Here is a 20,939-nt window from a genome sequence, read left to right on the forward strand (position 1 = left end):
AACTCGTATTTAAATTGTGGTCCCTTGCAAATACGAGTTATTGAAGTTTCACTGTACTTAAATCTCATCGCACCTCTAAATCGACCGGACCATTTCCCGAACTTAAAAACCTAACATAATATGGACAAATTAATATAAAGATATTTCGATTTAATATATCAGATGGGCTAAATTGAGTTGRAAAAATAAAATTAAAATCCTAGTCAACCATTATACATATGTGTACCATATTTAAGCACTTCGTCATCCCCTCAACTCATCGCTACTTTCGAGTATTCATTTTGTTTTTCCTCTGTAAATACTTCAGTTTTCTATACACCCTAGTTGAGATTAGGACGCGTAAGGTAGTGAGTGTACACGCCATAATCTCAATAACATTCCCTAAATATATGTATGCTCTTCCCTAAACAATAACAACAATAATGCTCTCCTCAATTAACAATATTCCGCAGTCAATTCGGTCTCTACATACGCTTGTACTATATATTTACTAATACATTTCACTAATTTGCACTATTTCAGGACTACAATTCAATATACAATACAAATTCAATATACCGTTAAATACATAACTACATACACACCATACATATGTATTTATGCATACATGTATGTGCCTACAACCTACAACAATACAAGRAATTCATACCACAATGTAAGTCACAATTTTATTTTCCAGATCTTTACAATACACATCTAAACAACAATAACAACGACACATTTTCATGACTTTACTTTAAGAYATACGTAACTGATTTCTTCTTATGAATATTTTTTGTGGCTTAATTCTGCTGTACCGATCTGCCGTTATACGTTACACCGACATACATATGTTTAAAATATTCTGTTTCTCTCCAAGTAGTAGCACCGTGTTTTTTGTTTTCTTACACATGTACATCAACATTACTTAATTTACATACATTAGTACATATTTGACATCCATTAACTCCATTTACAAAGTCCTACTTACAAGAACATATTTCAAAAATATTTCCCGAGTACTACGAGTATGTGTACTCATAACAATGAACTAACGTTAACTTTGAGCATAAATAAGTAACTCTCTGCTGATATATAAGTACATACTATATGTAGCACTGATGTAGTTATATAATATAAAAATATCATTGATTTTTTTGGTTCAAATCCAAACTTTAACAAACGATTTAATGGCTTATGGAATTTTGCGGACTCGAATCGGATTTCTGACACTTAATTGGGATAAAACGGTAGTTATGTTGACTTGGCTGAAACTAATCAGCAAGTGACGTAGACCGAAATTAAGTTTTTCTAGTATGAGACTTGATTTCATAATTCTAGTTTTTAAAATAAAAATTAAAATTTATAAATCCTGCACCATTTAACTGCTATAGAATCTGTTAAAGTCGAAATCTTATGTGATTTCTGCAAGTGAACTGCCGAAAGTTTACGTATTTTGTCCGGTACACATTATTACTGAGTTTATCTTTGTTAAAAGATGTACATATAGCCGATAACTGGATAGATGAACATGCGTTGAATGAGATTGGCTCTGTGAAGTCGCATAAATGCTTATAAGCCTCCTTGATTTACATATCTCTTCAATTGTCTACGAATTATTTGATGCCTACAGGGTTTAAGTTCTCATTATTCTTGCTTATTGCACTATGAAAATTAATTGTGGACTTTCTCATTCATGGAATTTCTTCCCCAACGCGCACGTCTCTAAATTAAGTTTAACTTACAGCGTAATTTYAGAAAACGGTATGAACACAGTATTTTTACCTCTAATAAAAATTGTTATTTTTACTTTCTTAGGAAACCCTTATTTTACTGCTATCAAACTTTTCGGAATGACTGCAACGAATGAAGTTGTTTTGAAGTGATTATTGATTAACATCAAAGTCGATGGGCTCGCAAATCCCATAAAGATTGGAACAGGCCTGCGATTTCTTGTCCACTTTTTTTTCTGGCATTAGAGCAATGAACCCCAAGCCCAATCTCTATCTTACACTAGACTTATGTTGAAATAACTTGGTAGCTGCAACCATAGCGAACAAGTTGGCCAGTTCACGAGGAATTGATATTAGCAGGTCTCAACAAATTTGTGACAGGCTCAAAGGGCTTTGTTTGTAAAAAGATTTACTGGGGTTCTACAAAATCAGWAGTTGGTGACATCACTAAGGACTGGCGTACTAGTTGTCCAAGTTGGTTGTCTCATAATTTATGTCCCGCTATAGTGGGATATATAACCACTTATCCGGCTTAAGGGGTTAGGGGTAGTCAAAATTTTGAAACATTATTTTTTCATTTTCGTTAAGAATAATATCTTAAAAATATTMTCTGAAAATTTCACGYTGATCCGATAATTAGTTAGTTAGAGTTATTCGACAAATATGTAACAAAGAGAGCTCGGGCACTTCAAAGCGCTAGTGTGAAACTTTAAGGGGTTAGGTGGGTTTCAGAGGTACTAAAAAAGGTATTTTTACGATTTTTAATCATATATTTGAAAAATATAATATGTTATATCAAAGGTATATATTCGAACAATATCTCCGGAAATTTCGATACAAAAATGTTGAAAATTCCGCTGTTGAGACCGCATTTCCCTGGGTGTCTCTCAAAAAGTGCTCTCGCCGTGGACAGCATAACTTATTATTGGTTCATATAAAATTAAAAAACTAATATTCTCTTAGTACATATCTAAATCTCGTTTTTGAACGTAGGAAATAAAAAAAAAATTAAAATTGTCCTTCTTTTCTCGAACTTTGAACAAAAAATCTCATTTTTGGTAAAATTTTCGGCATTTTTTGGTCAGAAAAATAAGTTGTAATGAAAAAAGAAAAAATTCTTCGTTCAATAACTAGATAATATTATATCAAAATTGTGTACACAATACGACTAAATCGGTCGATAACTTTTCTAGAATTGTGTCCACCGACTTAAAAAACACAGTTTCGAGCGCAGCTAGCCTTGAGTGCACAAGTTCTCAAGGCTGTATCCCCGAAATTATTGCTCAGATCAACTTTAAAATTTAGGACTATATTCTAGAGTTATTGTAGAATTTAATAAAGAAAACAAAAAAAATCGATTTTTGAAAATTTTCAAACCCACCTAACCCCCTAAACGCGTTTCTCAAAACTATGTTTTTTGAACTAGTGACAACTGTAACTCGAAAACCGCTTAGTAAATTTTAATGAAATTTATACAGCTTTTAGAATATATAATAAACACGGGCCTGATGGAAGGATTTTTTGTTTTTCAAAAATTTCAATTTTTTAAGACCAAATATCTGTTGATTTTTTCCCAAAAATTTAGTCAAAAATTTCCTGAGGCCACCATTTTGTTAATTTTTGGAAAAAAAATTCTTCGATCAAGCCCGAGTTTATTTATTCATAAACTATTTTTTTGTCCGATTGATTTTAGATGAATCTCCAAGGGCTKAAAGTTGTCACCGCAAGTACCTTTTTTTGGAACTGGGTCAACACAAACAATTATAACTTTGGAAATTAAATTTTTATTTTTTTTTTGAATTTTTCGTGACTTGAAGTCAACACATTCTATAATAATGCCATATTACTACTTTTGTAAAATAACACGATTTAATAGCAAAATACTGAAAATTCTCCTAACCCCTTAAGGCTGGACATTCGCATGTATAATGTTCCATCGTCTCATCATTCTTAGTACATGCTTTGCATTTCGTCGAAATCACTTTTAGAATTTGCTGGGATCTTAAGAATATGTGCTCTGTGATGAATTAATTTAGAATTAGAAATTTTTAGGTTTGTCTACCATCAACACTATGCCAAAGAAACTTGATGAATAGCATATTCTGCAGTAGCATTCAAAGACCTTAGGTGTATCTCTAGGGGTACATTTTATGTTAGTCTAAAAGATGCAGTGAATAGAAAAAATTMGACATATTTAAATTTCGTATATTTTGAGTCGAAATCGAGAAGGAGAGGAGTTTAATGGGAATTAATTTAACGAATTCGTTACAATTTGCCAAAGGATCTTTTTATAGTATGGTTTTTATACGAAAATTTTCTTGAAGTTTTTGAATTTGAAGTTTTGATATTGTTGAGGAACGAACACAATACATTTTGTTTATGCTGACTGCGTATTTAATACTGCGAAATGGTTTTTATTAATTAAAATGTATGAACTATAAACATAATCTATAATTTTCCATAATTTGTAATCCTCGATTTCCAAAACTATTGCAAATTTTATGAAATCATAACTGGGTAGAAGTAAAATATACATGGAAAAATCGTCWAATTTTAATTTTATAAAAATTTCTTCTGCATATGGTACTCTTTGCGAGCTTCTCTTTCGGTTTGGCAATACTTTCCCGTTTTCTTATGGCAACTGAAATTGTTTTGTTTTCTAAGTTTCACTTAAAAATACGTATATGTATTTTGTAGTAATTGCTGCACCTGAACTTAGATCTTGTGTGGGGTTTAGTTTAATATTTATTTTTGTTGTCACTAAATTACTGTTACTTTTCTCTAATAGTTAGGTTAGGTTGAACGTTGCGTTTTGAACGTTTTAATTTGTTCCTTAGAAATATTATTTTCTTACTAAATATCTGTATATGTGTATGTTAGAATGCAATGTAGATATATTTGTTGTTTTGATTAGAAACAGTTTTYGGTGAGTGTACATACAAATGTACTTATCTAATATACGCAATTTTTCAAAATTCATCTTAGCTACAGACGTTCTGGAGAACGTTTGCTGCCATTTTGTATCAACTAGTCATTAGTATGCGCTTATATACTTACTTCGTTAATCCAGTGTGTTATGTATGTATGWATGTTTGGTTTCTAATTTTATAATTACGCCTGTGGATTGAGCGGGTGTTATGACTAAAGTAATTGTTTTTCTTTTGCTTACAATTATTTTTTGCTGACATTACTTGTGGTGGTGGTGTTTGTAGATTTTGTTGTAGTTGTGGTGGAGGCGATGCTGCCAACCGCAGAAGCAATTACTGATTTGGCTGCAATTGTGACKTTTGGAACAGCAGCGATACTTGCAGATTGTGTTGTTGTTGCTATGTTGGCGCTCACACTTTTAGTCGGCACCGCTGTTGATGATGTTGATGTTGTTGTTTTGTTTATTGCCGCCGRCGTTTTAGTTATAGACGCTTTCGTACCGCTTGCTGTCGTTGTGGTTGTGGCGGCAACTGCAGTCATTGTTGGAAATTTGTCATCAGCTGTTGGCAACACCGTGGGCTTTTGAATAGCCGCAGTGATCGGACTTGTTGTTGTATTGATCACTTTGGTGGCAGCAATTTTTGCTGGCTGTGCAGCAGGCATCAGTGCAATAACGACATTGGCGTTCCCCGACGGGTGGCTAACAGCATTCGGCTTCGTAGTTGTTGTTGTTGCAGTTGTGGACGCTGTTGTCAATTGCTTGGGCATAACATTTGCTGTTGTTGTAGCTAAATTTGTGCTGTTAATTATTGTTGTTGTGGTTGGGGCGGCAGCAATGGCTGACACTTTGGCAGTTGTTGTTGTTGTTATGATTGGTGGTTTATTCGTTTGCGCAACAGGTGTTTTTGATTTTGTAGTTGATGTTGTTATTGTTGTTGCAACTATTGTTGGTGAAGCTATAGGCTTACTGTCTGTGAGCGCCTTAGCGCCTATGCTTATGCTTGCTGTTGTTGTGGTTTTTGGAACCGTTGCAGCTGCTGCTGACGCGACACCGCTGCTTTTAATTGCAGCCGTTGGTGCTGTAGGTGTTGTAATTGCTTTTGTAGTTGTAATTGTAGGTTTTGTTGTTGTTATTGTTTTTTGTGTCGTGGTTGCGGTTGGTTTAACAACAGCTGCTGCTGCTGGCTTCACGGCGGCTACTGTAGTCGCTTTTGCAGCACTTTCAGCTGTTGTTGTAGTGGTTGCTGCAACAATCGGCGTCTTAACGGATACTGCAACAGTTGTTGCTGTTGGTGTTTGTGTAACAGTCAATTTGGCCTTAGCAATTGTTGCTGTTGCAGCCGTGCTGGTAGTCGTTGTTGTCGACTTTCCAGCTAACGTCGATTTGACTGTTGTTGTAGCAATTGTCGCAGGTGTTGTAGTTATAGTTGTATGTTTCAATTCTAATGTTGCCGGTTTTGTTGCTGCGGTGCTTGCGGGCTGCACATTTATTGCCAATGCATTTGTTGTTGTAGTCACCTGTGACACACTACTTACAGTGGCCGGCTTAATGCCAGCAGTTAGTGGCTTTGAAGTCAGGCCGGCTGTAACGGATTTTGTTGTYGTTGCTCCGCTTACTGTTTCCGCCCCCGGCACAATACCACGCTCCCCGAACGTGGTGAGCATACGTTCGCGACCGCTGCTCATTGTGCCAGCGACAAGCACCTTTGTTGTTGCAGTGCTTGTGGCGACAGTGGCAGCGGTTGTTGTTATTGCCGCCTTCGTGGGCAATATAATACTGGCAGTTACTTTCGTAATTTTATCACCTACCTCGGCGGGATGACCGTTTGCTTGCGTTTTACGCTGCGCCAATGCAGCCGCCTCATTCAGGAACGAGCCGACGCTATCGTTGGCACGCAACTCGGCCTCTATTAGCGGCTGACGGCTAGGGCTCGCCTCAGGCTGAGATTGCCCTTTGTTGCGACCATTGCTGGCCACTTGGTTACTCTTTGAGCCCTTCAATATACTCGGGCCGGGTAGCTTCGCGGTTGCCGCCGAGTTGGATGTTTTGATAGCCACAGCCGCACCATATTCGGGATGCTGGAAGTGGTATAAAACATATGTAGGCAATTATTTAAGTTCATTGATAAATTGAAAATTTAAATTGTTAACTTACACTGCCATTCCTAATCGATGTAGTTGTACCGCCACCTCCACCATTAGCCCCGTTGCCAGCGCCATTACCACTCATTCGCAGACCAATACCCTCATCGACGTGATCACTCATGCGCACAACAGCAGTGGATGTTTTTGTTGCTACCGCTGCTGACGATGCGCTCACTCGCTCTCAGAGTTGCATCGCTTCATCACGATAACCATTGCTGTTGTCCTCATAGGGTGACACATCAGTTGGCATGCCATTTATGAGTACTTGCGTATTGGCCACGACATCGTAATTTTGACTGTCGTAGCGCTCGGCGTGTAAATTGACACATGGCCTACCGGCTGGCCCCCACTCGGCGGTAGGACGTAGTAGAAGTTTTAGCCGCTCTTTGAATGTYAATTGCTTGGGTGCTTTACAAATTTGTTGGAAGGCGATTAAGAATATAAATAGTACCGGCAACAGCCCGATAAACCAACCGACTGCATCAGCCCACAGTGGATAAACATAATGACCATAGGAGGCCGGTTTGTATTCGACCCAGTTGAAGAACAGAATAAACTGAAATATGAAATAAGTATGAAGCAGCAGTTTAGTAGGAAGTATCATTGTTTTAATTTCCCACCCGAGAAGCTTAAGTAAAACCCTTCCCATGCTCCTATTACTTACCAATAGTGTTGCGGGCGTTATGTAACGCCACATTGCCGACCAAAATGAGTTCCAGAATTTCGATCTTTTACCAATCATACCCTGTATGTCGTTCAAGAAACGTTGTGACCCATATATCCAAGCGATTAAAACACACTCGGAAATGGCGATAAGCAATACCGACCAATTCGCAGCATACTTATCCATTAGTTGTAACCAATACATGCCACTCTGCAAAGAAAACGTCAGTATAAAGTAAAATTATACAAGGTTGTTTTTTACATACATTCGTAGTAAAACCGAGACCACCGAGGTAACCAAAAATACCAACAAAAAGCACAACCCATGTTTTGTATTGTCGTAAATTGGGAAATTTATCCAATATGGCAGTTGTAACGGTCTCCATGAGTGCGAACTGCACATAGTATGTAATAAAAGTAAAGTGAGAGAAAGAAAGAGAGAGAGAGATAGAGACAGATACATAAAAAAGGAATGAAGGAAAATACAAACAGTGAAACTTGGTTTTGCTTTTCTGAATGGCAAAATCTCACCTGTGAGTCCAGTCCCAATGTAAGTAACATAACAAAAAATAGTACCGACCAAACGGGTGAAACCGGGAGGCGTGTCACAACTTCTGGATAGACTATAAATGCCAGACCAGCACCCTGATCAACTACCTTTTTTACTTCCACTTCTAGCTCGTGTGCTAGAAAACCGATGATCGAGAAGATAACTAAACCGGCAAAAAATGAGGTCGCTATATTGCAAATGGCGACGATTAAAGAGTCTCTGCAAGTTTTGGATATAAATAAAAACGTCAATAAAGAAAATCAGGTCTTCTTAAATTAACGAGAACTAACTTATAACAATTGTTCGAGAACTTGTTGTACGAAGACAGTGTTATGAGACCACCCCAAGCAGGACTGAGCGCAAAGAATATCTGTACCGCGGCATCGCCCCAGACCTAAATAAACGTGATGATTAACGATTAGTGTTAGTTTTAAAAAATTCTAGGTATTAACTAGTTTGGAAATACTGCGGCTTGAGACCTACCTGTGCATTGGCTAGTTGTTTAAAATCAGGTGTTAAATAAAACAATATGCCTGTCATAGCGCCCGGTAATGTCACACCTCTGAAGAACAGTATAACTAACACAACATAAGGAAAGAGCGCGGTAAAGTATACTACTTTGCCGGAAGATTGTACGCCTTTGCAGAGACACAGAAATACAATAGCCCAAGCGACAAATAGACAGGCAGCTAACTCCAATTTTATGCCGCCGGTTTCTTCAATGCCAGAAGATAAGCCCAACACATGGTTACTGAAAAGATAATGAATAGAAATAAATGCAATTAATTTTGAAAATCTATCGAGTTATTTTGGCTTAAAACTTACGTAAAATACTCCTCAGCTGGTGGTCGCTTTAGTGCATGTAGCGCTAATTCGGTGATATTATGCTCCTCGGCATAGCTAATGTTATAGCATGTTCTCAAGTAGAAAGTGCCATTCACGGCATCGCATTGATCGGCCATTTCGTAAGAGAAACAGTCTGAAGAGATATAAAGCAAATTACAAGTTATAAGTAGTATATATATATATATATATATATTTAGACTATCGAAAAATGTTTCCTATATTCGAATATAATTTTAATCGACGGATCTTAAAAGTTTTGATGGTAATTCGACACTGCAGCGGTCTGTTAGTCGGAGGACGATTTTGATATCTAAAAGACACCACCGCCAACTTGATTATCTAGTTACCTCTGTGCCCTTGTCCACCTCACCTCTTTTCCACTCTTCTCTGGAAGGAAAGGCAATATTGTGGAACGTCGGAGACCCTACAAAGTATAAGTGTTAACGGTCAGAGTGATGGGTTGAGTTGATTTAGCTATGTCCATGTACAAACTGATCGATCAATCACAAGATCTTGTATGGAAAACCTTATTACTTGACAAATTATCTTCTCGAAATTTGCGATGTATTATTGTCCGAGGCAACGCTAATATAAGAAATATATTTTTTAGCTGGTATTCAGACTGGCTTATCAAAATCATGATAAAGGTTTTTTTATACGCTTTTATGCCATAAGAAATCTTTGTGCAAAATGATATTATAGCTTAAGTGCCGCTGAAGTTAAGTTTTCCTTTTTTGTTATTATTATTCTAGAAAAAACACTAATTTCATGTTGCCACTTAGCTCTACATTAAATTTAATAATTCTCATTTTATTTTAAATTTGCATTTGTTTGTCTTTTTTATACATACATGTGTCAATACCTKCAAACTTATGTTCGAATATATGCATAATTACGGGGTACCGTACATGTTTTAATACATCCGAATATACAAATCGTTTTATACGCTCAGAGACGCCAACGGAACACTCAACGGTATTGTTTTCAATTCCCAACATCATTAGAGGCACAAATACATTTTTTTATTTGTTTCTTACTGCAAATGTTATATGAATACCGAGGCGTGAGAAATGGTCTTCAGAGCTTAAAATAAATGAAATAAAAGCCTTTGTGGGTGTATGTATAAATGAATTTAAAGCATACCTAGATTTTGGAAAAATATTTACATATGATATAAATTASGCGCATCTCCGTAAAATTGTTAAGAATGGAACACACGTCTATGGTATGCTAGAAAAAGCATTAAGAGAAAAGACCACGTACTAACAGTGTAAAATTTTCAGTTTAAGACAGTGTTTTCAACATACATTGGGTGTCGCCGACGTAATCCTTTTTCTGAACTTCTTTTCACATATCAAATATAAATTTTAAGATCATAAWAACTGCTCGGAGGTTATCATGGATGAAAAAATAGCATAAAACCTATAGACTATGGAGTCTGCTTAAAACTCTTATAAGAGTTTCGCTACCGGTTCAAATCAAGTCCTACACAACATAAATAACCAAGAAGTTGTACACTCTTATAAAGTCGTTAGTTCTGCTTTCTCCAGACTGAATAAGGAAGAGCTTATGGGTCTGGTAGTGAACGAGGACAAGACGAAATATCTCCAAATCTTCAAAYAAACAGTTGTCACACTCGCGATTAGGCTTCCATGTCACTGTTGACAGTCATAACTTCGAAGTTGTAGAAATTATTGAAACCAGTATTAATACCAACAACTATGACAGCTTCAAAATCCAACGCAGAATAACTCTTGCCAACAGATGCTACTTTGGACTCAGTGTGCAATTGAGAAGAAGAGTCCTCTCTCGACGAACGAAAACCAAACTCTATAAGTTACTCATACTTCCCGTCCTACTATATGGCGCAGAGGCATTGAGGATGACAACATCTAATGAGTCAWCGTTACGAGTTTTCAAGAGAAAAGTTCTGCGAAAGATTTATGGTCCTTTGCGCATTTGCAACGGCGAATATCGCATTCTGTGGAACGATTAGCTGTATGAGATATACGATGACATTGATATAGTTCAACGAATTAAAATACGTTGGYTACGTCATGTCGTCCAGCTCTGAAAGTATTCAACATAACACTCACCGGGGAAAGCAGAGAAAGAGGTCCACTCCATTGAAAAGACCTGGCTTCGCTTGGAATCTCCAATTGGCGCCAAGTAGCCAAAAGACTGGCGAAAAAGGATTCTTCTAAGAAGGCAAAACGACGCAGACTTAACCTAAACTTTTCGAATTGAAATAAGTTAGSGAACTTCAGTATAAGCCTGATTTGAAACTTTGAGAACGTTAGTTCGTTTAGAAGCTATTGAACATGTGGTATCAAAAATATTTCATCATTTTGGAAGGGTTCTGTCTCAAATCCATTTATACTTTTTCACACTGGKTTGGAGTGTATACGCACATAAATACTTATATACAGATACGCTAACATAAATTACTCAATATGCTCACTTTCAAGTCTTTACAGATTTTCTTAACATTCAACCCTAATAATAATTTTCCACATCATCTGCTCATTTTCTATGGCGGTCAAWTCATTTTTCTCAATCTTTTATTCATTTGCTTTGAGTGGTAGTCTTGTTTTCATCCTTTTTTATTACCTCCCCCCTGCTTATTTTTGACCGCATAGCCAGTCCTTGAAGTTTGCACATTTTCTTCTTGTTCACCTAACCGATTTGCCTTTCGCTCGCTCATTACCAGTAGGCAGTTTGCCTTTTCTAAGCTTTAAGCATAATGGGTTCTTCTCTTAAGTTTGCTTGTTGGTTGACGGGTTTTGCCCTTCCGCTGTTTTTATTCCATTTTTTCATTGCTTTTTTGTTCTGAAAATGCGTATTTTTAATGTTGCTCTTAACTCATCTAATTATTTCTTGGCATTTTCTTCGGCTTTTAAATTTCGTCAAGATTTTGTACACTAGGGTCAATTCTCCACAATTTTTTTGTTAGTTTTTTTTTAACCCGAAAATAATATAAAAGAAATCTTCACAGGAACTAAAAACTACTCATAAATTATTGTGTTAGTTGAATCGCAGGCCACTTGCTGGCAATAGTGCTGGAATCAAGACGAGGTGAAKTGTCAATTTAGTGCTTTGAACTTGTCAAAGATATTGCCGAAGTCCAAAAAGAAAGTGGTATAACTATTTAAAAGGTTGCTTTAATGTTTCTTAAGAAAATTTTAAATGATGAACTGGAAGTATTTTTCGTTGCATATAAATTGACGTTGCAAAATTATATTACAAAATAAGTCGTTTTTTCATCGTGTTGTAACTGGTTAAAAAAAGTGGATTTATTACATCAAAAAAAAAAAAATCAATAATCGTATGTGAAACTTGCCAAATCAACGGCAAAGCCGAATATCCATGAGGCCAAGGTAATTTTCTGTATTTCGTGCGATCAAAAGTCTGTACTTTATTAAAAGCTTCTAAAACCAGGTGAAAACATTAAAATGCTAACGACAACAACTCATCAAACTGAAGTGAGCGACTGCCGAAAAACGTCCGGAATTTGAGGACTTGACTAGAGGCGATGTTGCAAGGGCTCTGTTGCAAGAAGAATTAAAAACAGAGGTTGGGAAGTTTTGACTAATTCGAATTATAACCCAGACCTTGCTCCCTCTGACTACCTTTTGTTGCGGTCAATGTGGAACACTCTCACTAAAATACGTTTCACATCTTCTTCTTYTTTATTGGTGTAGACACAGCCGAGTTAGCAACAGCTCACCAGTCGTTATTCCTTTTCGCTGTTTTCTAGAAATTGGCGATTCCAACTGAGTAAAGGACCATACATTTTCCGCAGAACATTTCTTTCGAAAACTCGTAACATTGAATCRTCAGATGTTGTAATTGTCCATGGCTGCGCACTATATAGCAGTACGGGATGAATGAGGGATTTATAAAGCATGATCTTTGTTTGTCGAGAGAGGACTTTACTTCTCAATTGCCTACTGAGTCCAAAGCAGCACCTGTTGGCAAGAGTTATTCTGCGTTGAATTTCGAGGCTGACATTGTTGTTGCTGTTAATACTGGTTCCAAGATAGACGAAATTATATACGACTTCGAAGTTATGACTGTCAACAGTGACGTGAGAGCCTAGTCGCGAGTSCGACGACTGTTTGTTTAATGACAGGAGATATTTCGTCTTGTCCTCGTTCACTAAGTAAAAAACTCTMTGAGTAAAGGTAATAGTTTTTAAATCCGAAAATATATCAAAATCAGCAAACATTTCACCAACCCTTTTGCAACTTAAGAACCCTTTTAGATTGAGTCGACATTGCGTATGAGTAATAACTTGGTACACCAGCACCTATTACTAGAATTTTAACAGTAAAGCGAAAAAGTGCGAAGAGAAGACCGTTATTCATTTGAATGAGCACGTGTGAGGAAAAAGCTTGCGTTGTAGATCTCACCCGCGAGTCATGCAAAATCCTCAAATTTATTTATTTATTCATAAATTGTGCRCGGGTAAATTGCTGTGCACATTAGCAGACACATTCACACACACTAACCCATCTATATATACGAGTATGTAGATATGCATCCACATACATGCTTTCATTGCATAACATATCACCACACAGGCACATTGGAACACTTTAATATCCTGTTAACGTATTCGCCATTTCACCGATTGGTATGCATCCATATTCCGTTTTTCTGTTATTTTGCAGTTTTTGATTTCGAGGGTGAAGCATAAATGGCGCCACATCTGCGAATGTGGCATGAAAATGTGCTAATTTGTGTAAATGTATGAGCTTGGCCTGTGGTTGCAAGCAGAATTTGGTCTATTTTGCTGGAGCAGTCGAAATTGTAATTTCCTTGTAAAACCACAAATAACGAAATAACACTTTGCAATTGCGAATACATTCAAAAATACCTAAATTTTTTAGAAAAGTTTTATGTTTTTTTGTTTTGTTATGACTGCKTAGGTTAGGGTAGGTTTGTTTAGGCAAGGTTGATCCAAAATGGATGGATCGCGTTTGTACAGATATTTGGCCTTTGCGTTACCCAAAAACTCTTTAAAGTGCATAACCTGGCAGCGGGCAACAGGAATGCACCACGCCAAGTTACTACTGGAAGGTTACAACTTAGCAATGTTTAGAGATATAATATATATATATTAGATCTCATTGTCGCGCTTTATACTGAGCACTGCAGACTGCAGATTCAGGAAACACATTGTTCAACATAGACATAGTCTCTTTCGCAAACTTCCGGTTTTGCGTCATGGAACATGAAACWCCAGAATACCTGATTTTAGATTACCCAGGGATCTGTAGAAGCAGGTTTAAAGGCTTAGGATCCATCTTCGTCGACAGGAATCACATCGGCTCAATCGCACCCATCAAGCTCCAGGAATTATTCAGAGTGCTGGAYCTTTGTGACCATATGTGATTTAGAAGAGGGCACAATAAACCATTGGTCGCAGTGAAAAACCTGAATTATTTTCGATCTATCTAGCCTATACCAGCTTATTATAATGAAGTTCAGGCGACTCACAAGAACGTTTTACTTCTTGGCTTGTAATGGATGCGCTTAGAATTCATGGGRAGTGGAGTCCACCGTTCAAGGTTCTGAAGGACTTAGGGAACACAGGAGTTAAAAAAATATTCATTGATATATTGCAGTGAAGTATATTCATACCTTCGAAATATGTATATAAATCTGAGAACAATATAAGAACCAAAACGTGACACAACATCAGTATGTACTTGAGACAATGAAACTTTAAGAGGAAGGGTGTTGAGTACATATAACCATTAAAATGGGAGATGTTGTAGCTCAAGAGTACAGCAAGAATTTTCTACTAGTTTTATGCTTTTTAAAAGTTTGAACYATTTTATCGGAAACATTTTAGATACCAGTAGATTTATAGTTTCCTATATTTCTTGTCTCCTCAGTGCATGGGTGTATTAAAGAAAATATGATGTAAAAAATACAAAATGTCTTCAATTCTTTCCCTTCTACTGCAAAATATAATCCATWATTCGACTTTTCCAAATGCCTTCGCCTATACACTTTGAACCCAGCATAACCCAAAGGATGGTATCAAGATAAGGATTACCGTGCGACCTTGCCGCGTGCCCTTCAAACTTAATACACACCGTGGACGTATTTCTATTGAAAGCTTAAAGCMAGAACATATAGTGCATACGCCCTCTGACAGACTTATGTATGTATGTATGTGTGGTTTTTGTTTGGCATGTTGTTGTTATTGAGTTTTATCAATGTGACAACATGACAAGTTGCTGGATTGCAAAATCTGTGTGAGAAGATTTCACCACACATACATTTACATGCACTTTCGCACATATACACATTTATTTTGAGTAGACATATTGGTATATTGTTGTTATTCAATGTGTGTGCTTGCTCGGGTTCTGGAACCTTTGTCATCGCAGCCATTCAACTCCAACATTCCGCCACATCCATTCACGCAATCACTCATTCATTTTGAGTTCATTAATGCAATTGTAAGTTTGATTAACGTGCAAATGTGTGTAGCCAACCTTCGTGGTTAGTATGATGTATGCGTATCTACCATATACATATGCCATGAAGCAGTGGCGTAGACATAAATTCTTTAGAGAGGGATTGACACAAGATGTGAATATTGAGACCGTTATTATCAACAAGTGCGTGATATTAACGTTTTTGCATACGTTTAGAATGTTTTTGTGTTTTGTCTGCGAAATGTTTGGCGTTTGAGGTTCAAAATCCTCTCAAATATTACTTTAGTAGTGATATACATTCGGCAGGCATTGTCTAAACTGCCTCGGTTTTTAACACATGAAAGACTCGAGCATAAGTTTCTTCAATAAAATTTCTTCTGAGCACAAGCGCATCAGTTGCACAAAGATTCATTCCCTTTTTTATTGGCGTAGACACCGCTTATGTGGTTACAGTTGAGATTATAACAGCGCACCATACATTCTTCCTTTACGCTGTTTGGCGCCAATTGGAGTTTCCAAATGTAGCCAGGTCTCTATGAATCTGGTCTTTCCAATCGAGTGGAGATCTTCCTCTGCTTCCTCCGACGGGTACTGCGTCGCTTATAGAAGCCTCTGCTCAAGATAAGAAGAATTCAAATTCATAATTTACTCCAAAGGGTCTAAAATCTAATTTGTCGACYCCGCCGTATCTGCTTTAGCATTCAAAGACACACTTAGAGCTTAATAAATACACAATTGGAAAAGGATATTTCAAACCGCATTTTTAATGGGAAAAAGTTGATGAATTGAAAAAGGAGTGTCCCAAAACGCAACCAAACACACAAACATACAACACGTTGTCTATGAAATTGCARAAAGTAGATAACTGCAGCTGACAGACGTCGAAAGTGGATTAGGAAAAGATGGCGGGAGGCGGGGTAAAATAAAAAATTAGTAAATTTTATTGAAAGTATACGTTAGCAAAATAGGAATTTAATAACCAGTTTCCAAACTCAAAACATATCGAATACGTAGAAAACATGGAAAGAACAGTAATTAGGGCGGATTTTGAGGTCACAAAACTAAGGAGCTTAAAGCAAATTGGAATTTCAGTATTCAATTTTCAGTATGGTGGTGTCAAAAATAGTAAAATAAAACTAACAAAATAAAAAAATTTCGTGTTAACATAATATTTAAAAATGCGTAGCGTAAATATTTAAAGATACGATATATAGTTTTAGGCTGTAGTAACAAAAGCCAAAGGGAATCCTCACAATTCACAAAAACAACTTGTGCTTCTTTTATCTTAAGCAGTAGAACTTAATAATGAGATATAAAACAAATACATTTCAATATTGCTAAAAATTTTAGCTGCTTATTCTATACAAAAGTTGTGTCAAAATTAATTTTTTGCAGCCTTTTAGGCGTATGGCCTGGCTAATGGTATTTCGGAAAATTGGATGGCTAACAGCTGACAGCTGCTGACTCGGCACCATTTTGGTGTACCGATGTGATTTTCGTTGCTAGTTTTCACTTCCCCTCGCACTCACATAACCCCGCGTCCACTTTATCATTGTAATTACCGCTGAAATTGTCCTGCAACTGCTGAACTTTCATACACAATTGATGCGAGCGAGTTTCAGCAAGATAATACCCATACACACACAAATCKCAAACACCCTTACAAATATACACAAACACAAGTACACACATACAATACAGTTGGCGACCGCAAAAAGACACATAGCTATAATTTGTTGTTGCTGTGGATATTGTTTSGCATTCTGTGGAATTATGTGCGCAGAAATACCCACATACATATATGCATATATAATATGTATACATATATACTGACTGAGATATTCGTATTAGATTTCCGGTCAGAAATTAATACGGAACCACAAATGARCTGTGACAGGCCATCAGGGGCATGCTACATTTAGGTACACATAATTCAATATTCATCAAATTTCGTGAGTCGACTAAAATCTCACTCAATTTAATTGGTTTAATTAAAGTTTTAAAGGCGCTAGGGTTGAAAAAGGAAAACGAACGAAATTATTTGAAATTTTAACTCGTTTCGTGCGCAGAGTCTGACCTCCTTTCTTGCAGTGAACAGAGGATTAGTTCAATTAAAATTTACTGCTGAATTAATGAGCGCTACAATTAATTAAATATTATGCTATAAATTRGTGTCTAAAATTTAATCAGTAGAGTTCAAGAGACCTATGCTTGGTGTCTGTGTTCTACTGTGCTCTTTATTCAATAATATTAAGGCTTCTACTTATTACATCTAATGAATACCAGTGAGCTTTATAACTCCGAAACTATAGTTTTAGCAGAAGAACAACAGTTTAAAAAACATAGGCCACAGTTCGGTATAGTAGATAAAAGAGAAGACGAAAATGACACGTTGAAAACTGCAGAATAGTCAGTAATGAAAAAACAAGCTCACTAAAAAAAGCATAGGTCCATAGTAAGTACTGAATATACACATAGATTGCTGTGTAGAAAAATTTGCACCTTCATAAACTTCCGTGATAATGAGCTTTAAAACGGTTATAGCATAAAAGTGCATGCTCATTGTTTGAGTTGATGGAGTCAAGGCTTTCAGATGCAAAGGTTGAGGTAATGGAGGTGTAACGAAATGGACTGCTTTTGCTCCCTAGTTAAAATTGTTAYAAAGCCAGAACTCGCCTTCTAATGGCAATTTAAGCATTTGGAGAGAAATAAGAATATTACGTCGATATTGTTGTAAAAAAAAAATAAGCAAGCCGTACAACAGGGTGATCCATTTTGACGGTCCCTACATAAAAAAACACAAAAATTTTAAATTTAGTGTGGAATGCTATTTTCATTCGAAAGAATATTTTTGGATATTTATTTTTTGATGAGTATTGGYCACGGCCACGCTCCAGATGATCCCTCCGTGAAGTYCAATTTTCGATGACTTGTTTGAGCATTTAGATTGGTAACAGTTGTTTTGCTCCAATACCTGAATCGAAGCATGATTGTCTGCATAGACTTTARACTTTACATATCTCCACAGCAAAAAGTCGAACGGTGTAAAATCACACGATCTTGGCGGCCAATCGACCGGATCAAAACCTCAAATTTTCTGCTCACCGATGGGTTCTCTCAATAAATCCATTGATTGATGCGATGTGTGGGAAGTGACGTCGCCTTGTTGAAACCAAATATCGCCGATATCACGAGCTTCAATTTCAGTTAGCATGGCGCGATAACGATCGCCATTGACCGTTACGTTCATCATCATCATTCTGAAGAAATATGGATCAATRAYTCCACCAGCCCACAAACCACACAAAACCGTTGTTTTCTCCTTATGAAATGGCAGCTTTTGAATTTAAGATCTGGACGTAAAATGCGTCAAGTCATTCTATACGTAAGTCCGAATTGCTTCGGACGGGAATCGACTCTCCACTGTCTTCGTGTAYACACTCTCCTACGGCTGCAATATTTTCTTGACTGTAGGCTGGACGTGGTCTATTCGGTCGAATGTTAACCAATAATGAGTACTGAGTCTCAAGATGGATGATGGTGTTGAGAATAGTACGCTCAGTAGGTCGAATATGTTGACCAAAAGTTGAGCGAAGCGCGCGGACGTGAATTTTCGTAATTAAGTTAAGCGATTTGTAAACTTTGTTCMGGCGTAAGTCTTTCTATGATGAAATACCAAACAATATTGAACAAAAATAACGTGACATATTGAGACGACTCAYACGTGATCTATTAAAAAAAGGCTATTGATTAAAAGTGTCTCTACTTGGRTCGGTCCTTAATTACTACGCCAAATGTAAGTGCGATCTGTCAACCAGTTTGTTTACGGCAGCTGCTTAATTCGGGCTTGTCCAAAATTTTTTATTTCTAATCAAATTTCATTTGCCGARTCATTGTGAATGTTGGAAAAGGCTTTCGGTGATTTAGTTTTATCAAAACATAGCTGACCCCGCAGCCGTTGTCCTGCGTGAAATTATGTCTTTTGAAATGAAAAGAAAGTTAAATTTTTCATTTCATTTCTTTTTCAATGTAACGCAACAACATTTTTTGGCTTTTGTTCAGSTGTACAGAAAAGATGGTTTTCCAACTCGTGAGCACGCAACGTATATCTGGCCGTATGAAAAACATAGCATTTCTACATTTATGCCACAAGCTGTGCGACTATCCTTTTGTCCTGTTGATTGTCATCTCAAATGCAATTTTCACTGGAAAYGGAAGACGTTGGAACTGAAATGACAAATCGTTAGAACTCAAAGGAATTTGTAGAATCAAGGATTCTGTCCCCTCGTACTCGATAGGTGCTGTGACGCAGTCGGGTTCCATTACACAGTTTTGGCKCATGCAGATTGCGAAACATAATAACGACAGATCCTACTTAGAGACGGAAATGATGCGGTGGCATACCAACYGCCTCCAAAGAATTTAGAAATTCCACTCTATAATTCACGGCGTCGTTCTCATTGTCACGACGAGCGATCGATTWGTATGAGCACAATTCTCCCGGAATTTGASTTTGAATCATCCAGTTTAAGTCAACAACATCGGTATTTTTGGAATCGTAGTTACGATAATTTGGACAATGYTCGGATAAATAATCGAGATAAGTTCATCTTTCGTGAATTGATAAACGGCGAATGGAATTGATATCAAACCACCGAAAGTATCAACCGAAATTGACCCATTTCCAATTTTTAGCGAAGACGATGTAAAATGTCTTTGGTAATATTATTTTTGTTCGCTGGCTTACTTCTCCAAAACTTGCACACACCGTACCATTCACAGTTCGCAATGACTCAAATGAAGTTGAACCCCGAACATTAATCGAAGGTAGAAACCATCGTCATTTTACGGATGGATTGTATAAATTCGTCCTAAGGAATTAGTTGAGAACACACCTAGATGTCAATCTACTGGTTTGCCTTCCTTTCTGCGTAACTATTTCTTCGACGATGCATTCCATGTATGTCAAGATATTTCCGAGAGCAATGTTCTCGCAAGCAGATCACTGGGGAAAGTTGAGAAAAAACTCGTAAATGTTAATTTTGTTGCAGGCGGTGTTTTCATTGGCTGTACTGTATTCTATGAGTTGAAATATACTCTTTGGCTATTCTCCAAATTAACTGCGAGACGCACAACGGTCGGAAAACGTTCATGAATTGCAAAAGCAAATATCCCACAAAGCGCTTTATTGCAGTTCACGTATCGACCATTTGATATTTGCTGATCTCATCTCGTTCAAGACCAATAACTTCCATGTTGTTTCTTTTAGTGAAGTACTTACAAACGTACTTTATTGATTTCACCAAGCTGCAATAATATATTGGTATTGATATGAGTTTTGAATGTGAATTAAACAAAAGTGGGGAATATAATAAAATCCATGTGTTGTCCATTTCGATATTTACTCTTCTAAATTGGTAAAGATAAAGTGGATACCCATCATTTCCAGTTGGTGTTTCCGAAAAAAAGGACACGTGGATAGTGTTTCGTGCATCTACTTTCAGACATACAAACCGAAAAGGGATTGTAGTGTCCGCTAACCTCCGCAAACCTCCATGAACCATATTGGTTTCCACCCCTTCAGGAATTTCCGCAAAATGATTCCATAAATTTGATCTGGTGTAATCACCATCCACCATC

General features: G+C 37.0%; 1 protein-coding gene across 1 annotated transcript in view; it reads right to left on the reverse strand.

Annotated features, from left to right (window-relative positions):
* Window positions 1–4,883: 4,883 nt before the first annotated feature.
* The window catches only part of LOC108969654, a 39,937-nt gene continuing 23,881 nt past the window's right edge, over window positions 4,884–20,939 (reverse strand). The window contains exons 4-12 of the mRNA XM_018934509.1: window positions 8,824–8,977; window positions 8,482–8,749; window positions 8,289–8,392; window positions 7,980–8,217; window positions 7,715–7,843; window positions 7,450–7,659; window positions 6,990–7,341; window positions 6,796–6,944; window positions 4,884–6,719 (exon numbers count right to left, since the gene is read on the reverse strand). Coding sequence (XP_018790054.1) covers window positions 4,884–6,719; window positions 6,796–6,944; window positions 6,990–7,341; window positions 7,450–7,659; window positions 7,715–7,843; window positions 7,980–8,217; window positions 8,289–8,392; window positions 8,482–8,749; window positions 8,824–8,977 — 3,440 coding nt within the window. The remainder of the gene's footprint in view (window positions 6,720–6,795; window positions 6,945–6,989; window positions 7,342–7,449; window positions 7,660–7,714; window positions 7,844–7,979; window positions 8,218–8,288; window positions 8,393–8,481; window positions 8,750–8,823; window positions 8,978–20,939) is intronic.

The sequence above is a fragment of the Bactrocera latifrons genome, unplaced genomic scaffold (genome assembly GCF_001853355.1).
Source record: "Bactrocera latifrons isolate USDA-ARS-PBARC rearing strain unplaced genomic scaffold, ASM185335v1 scaffold_260, whole genome shotgun sequence".
Classification (NCBI taxonomy): domain Eukaryota; kingdom Metazoa; phylum Arthropoda; class Insecta; order Diptera; family Tephritidae; genus Bactrocera; species Bactrocera latifrons.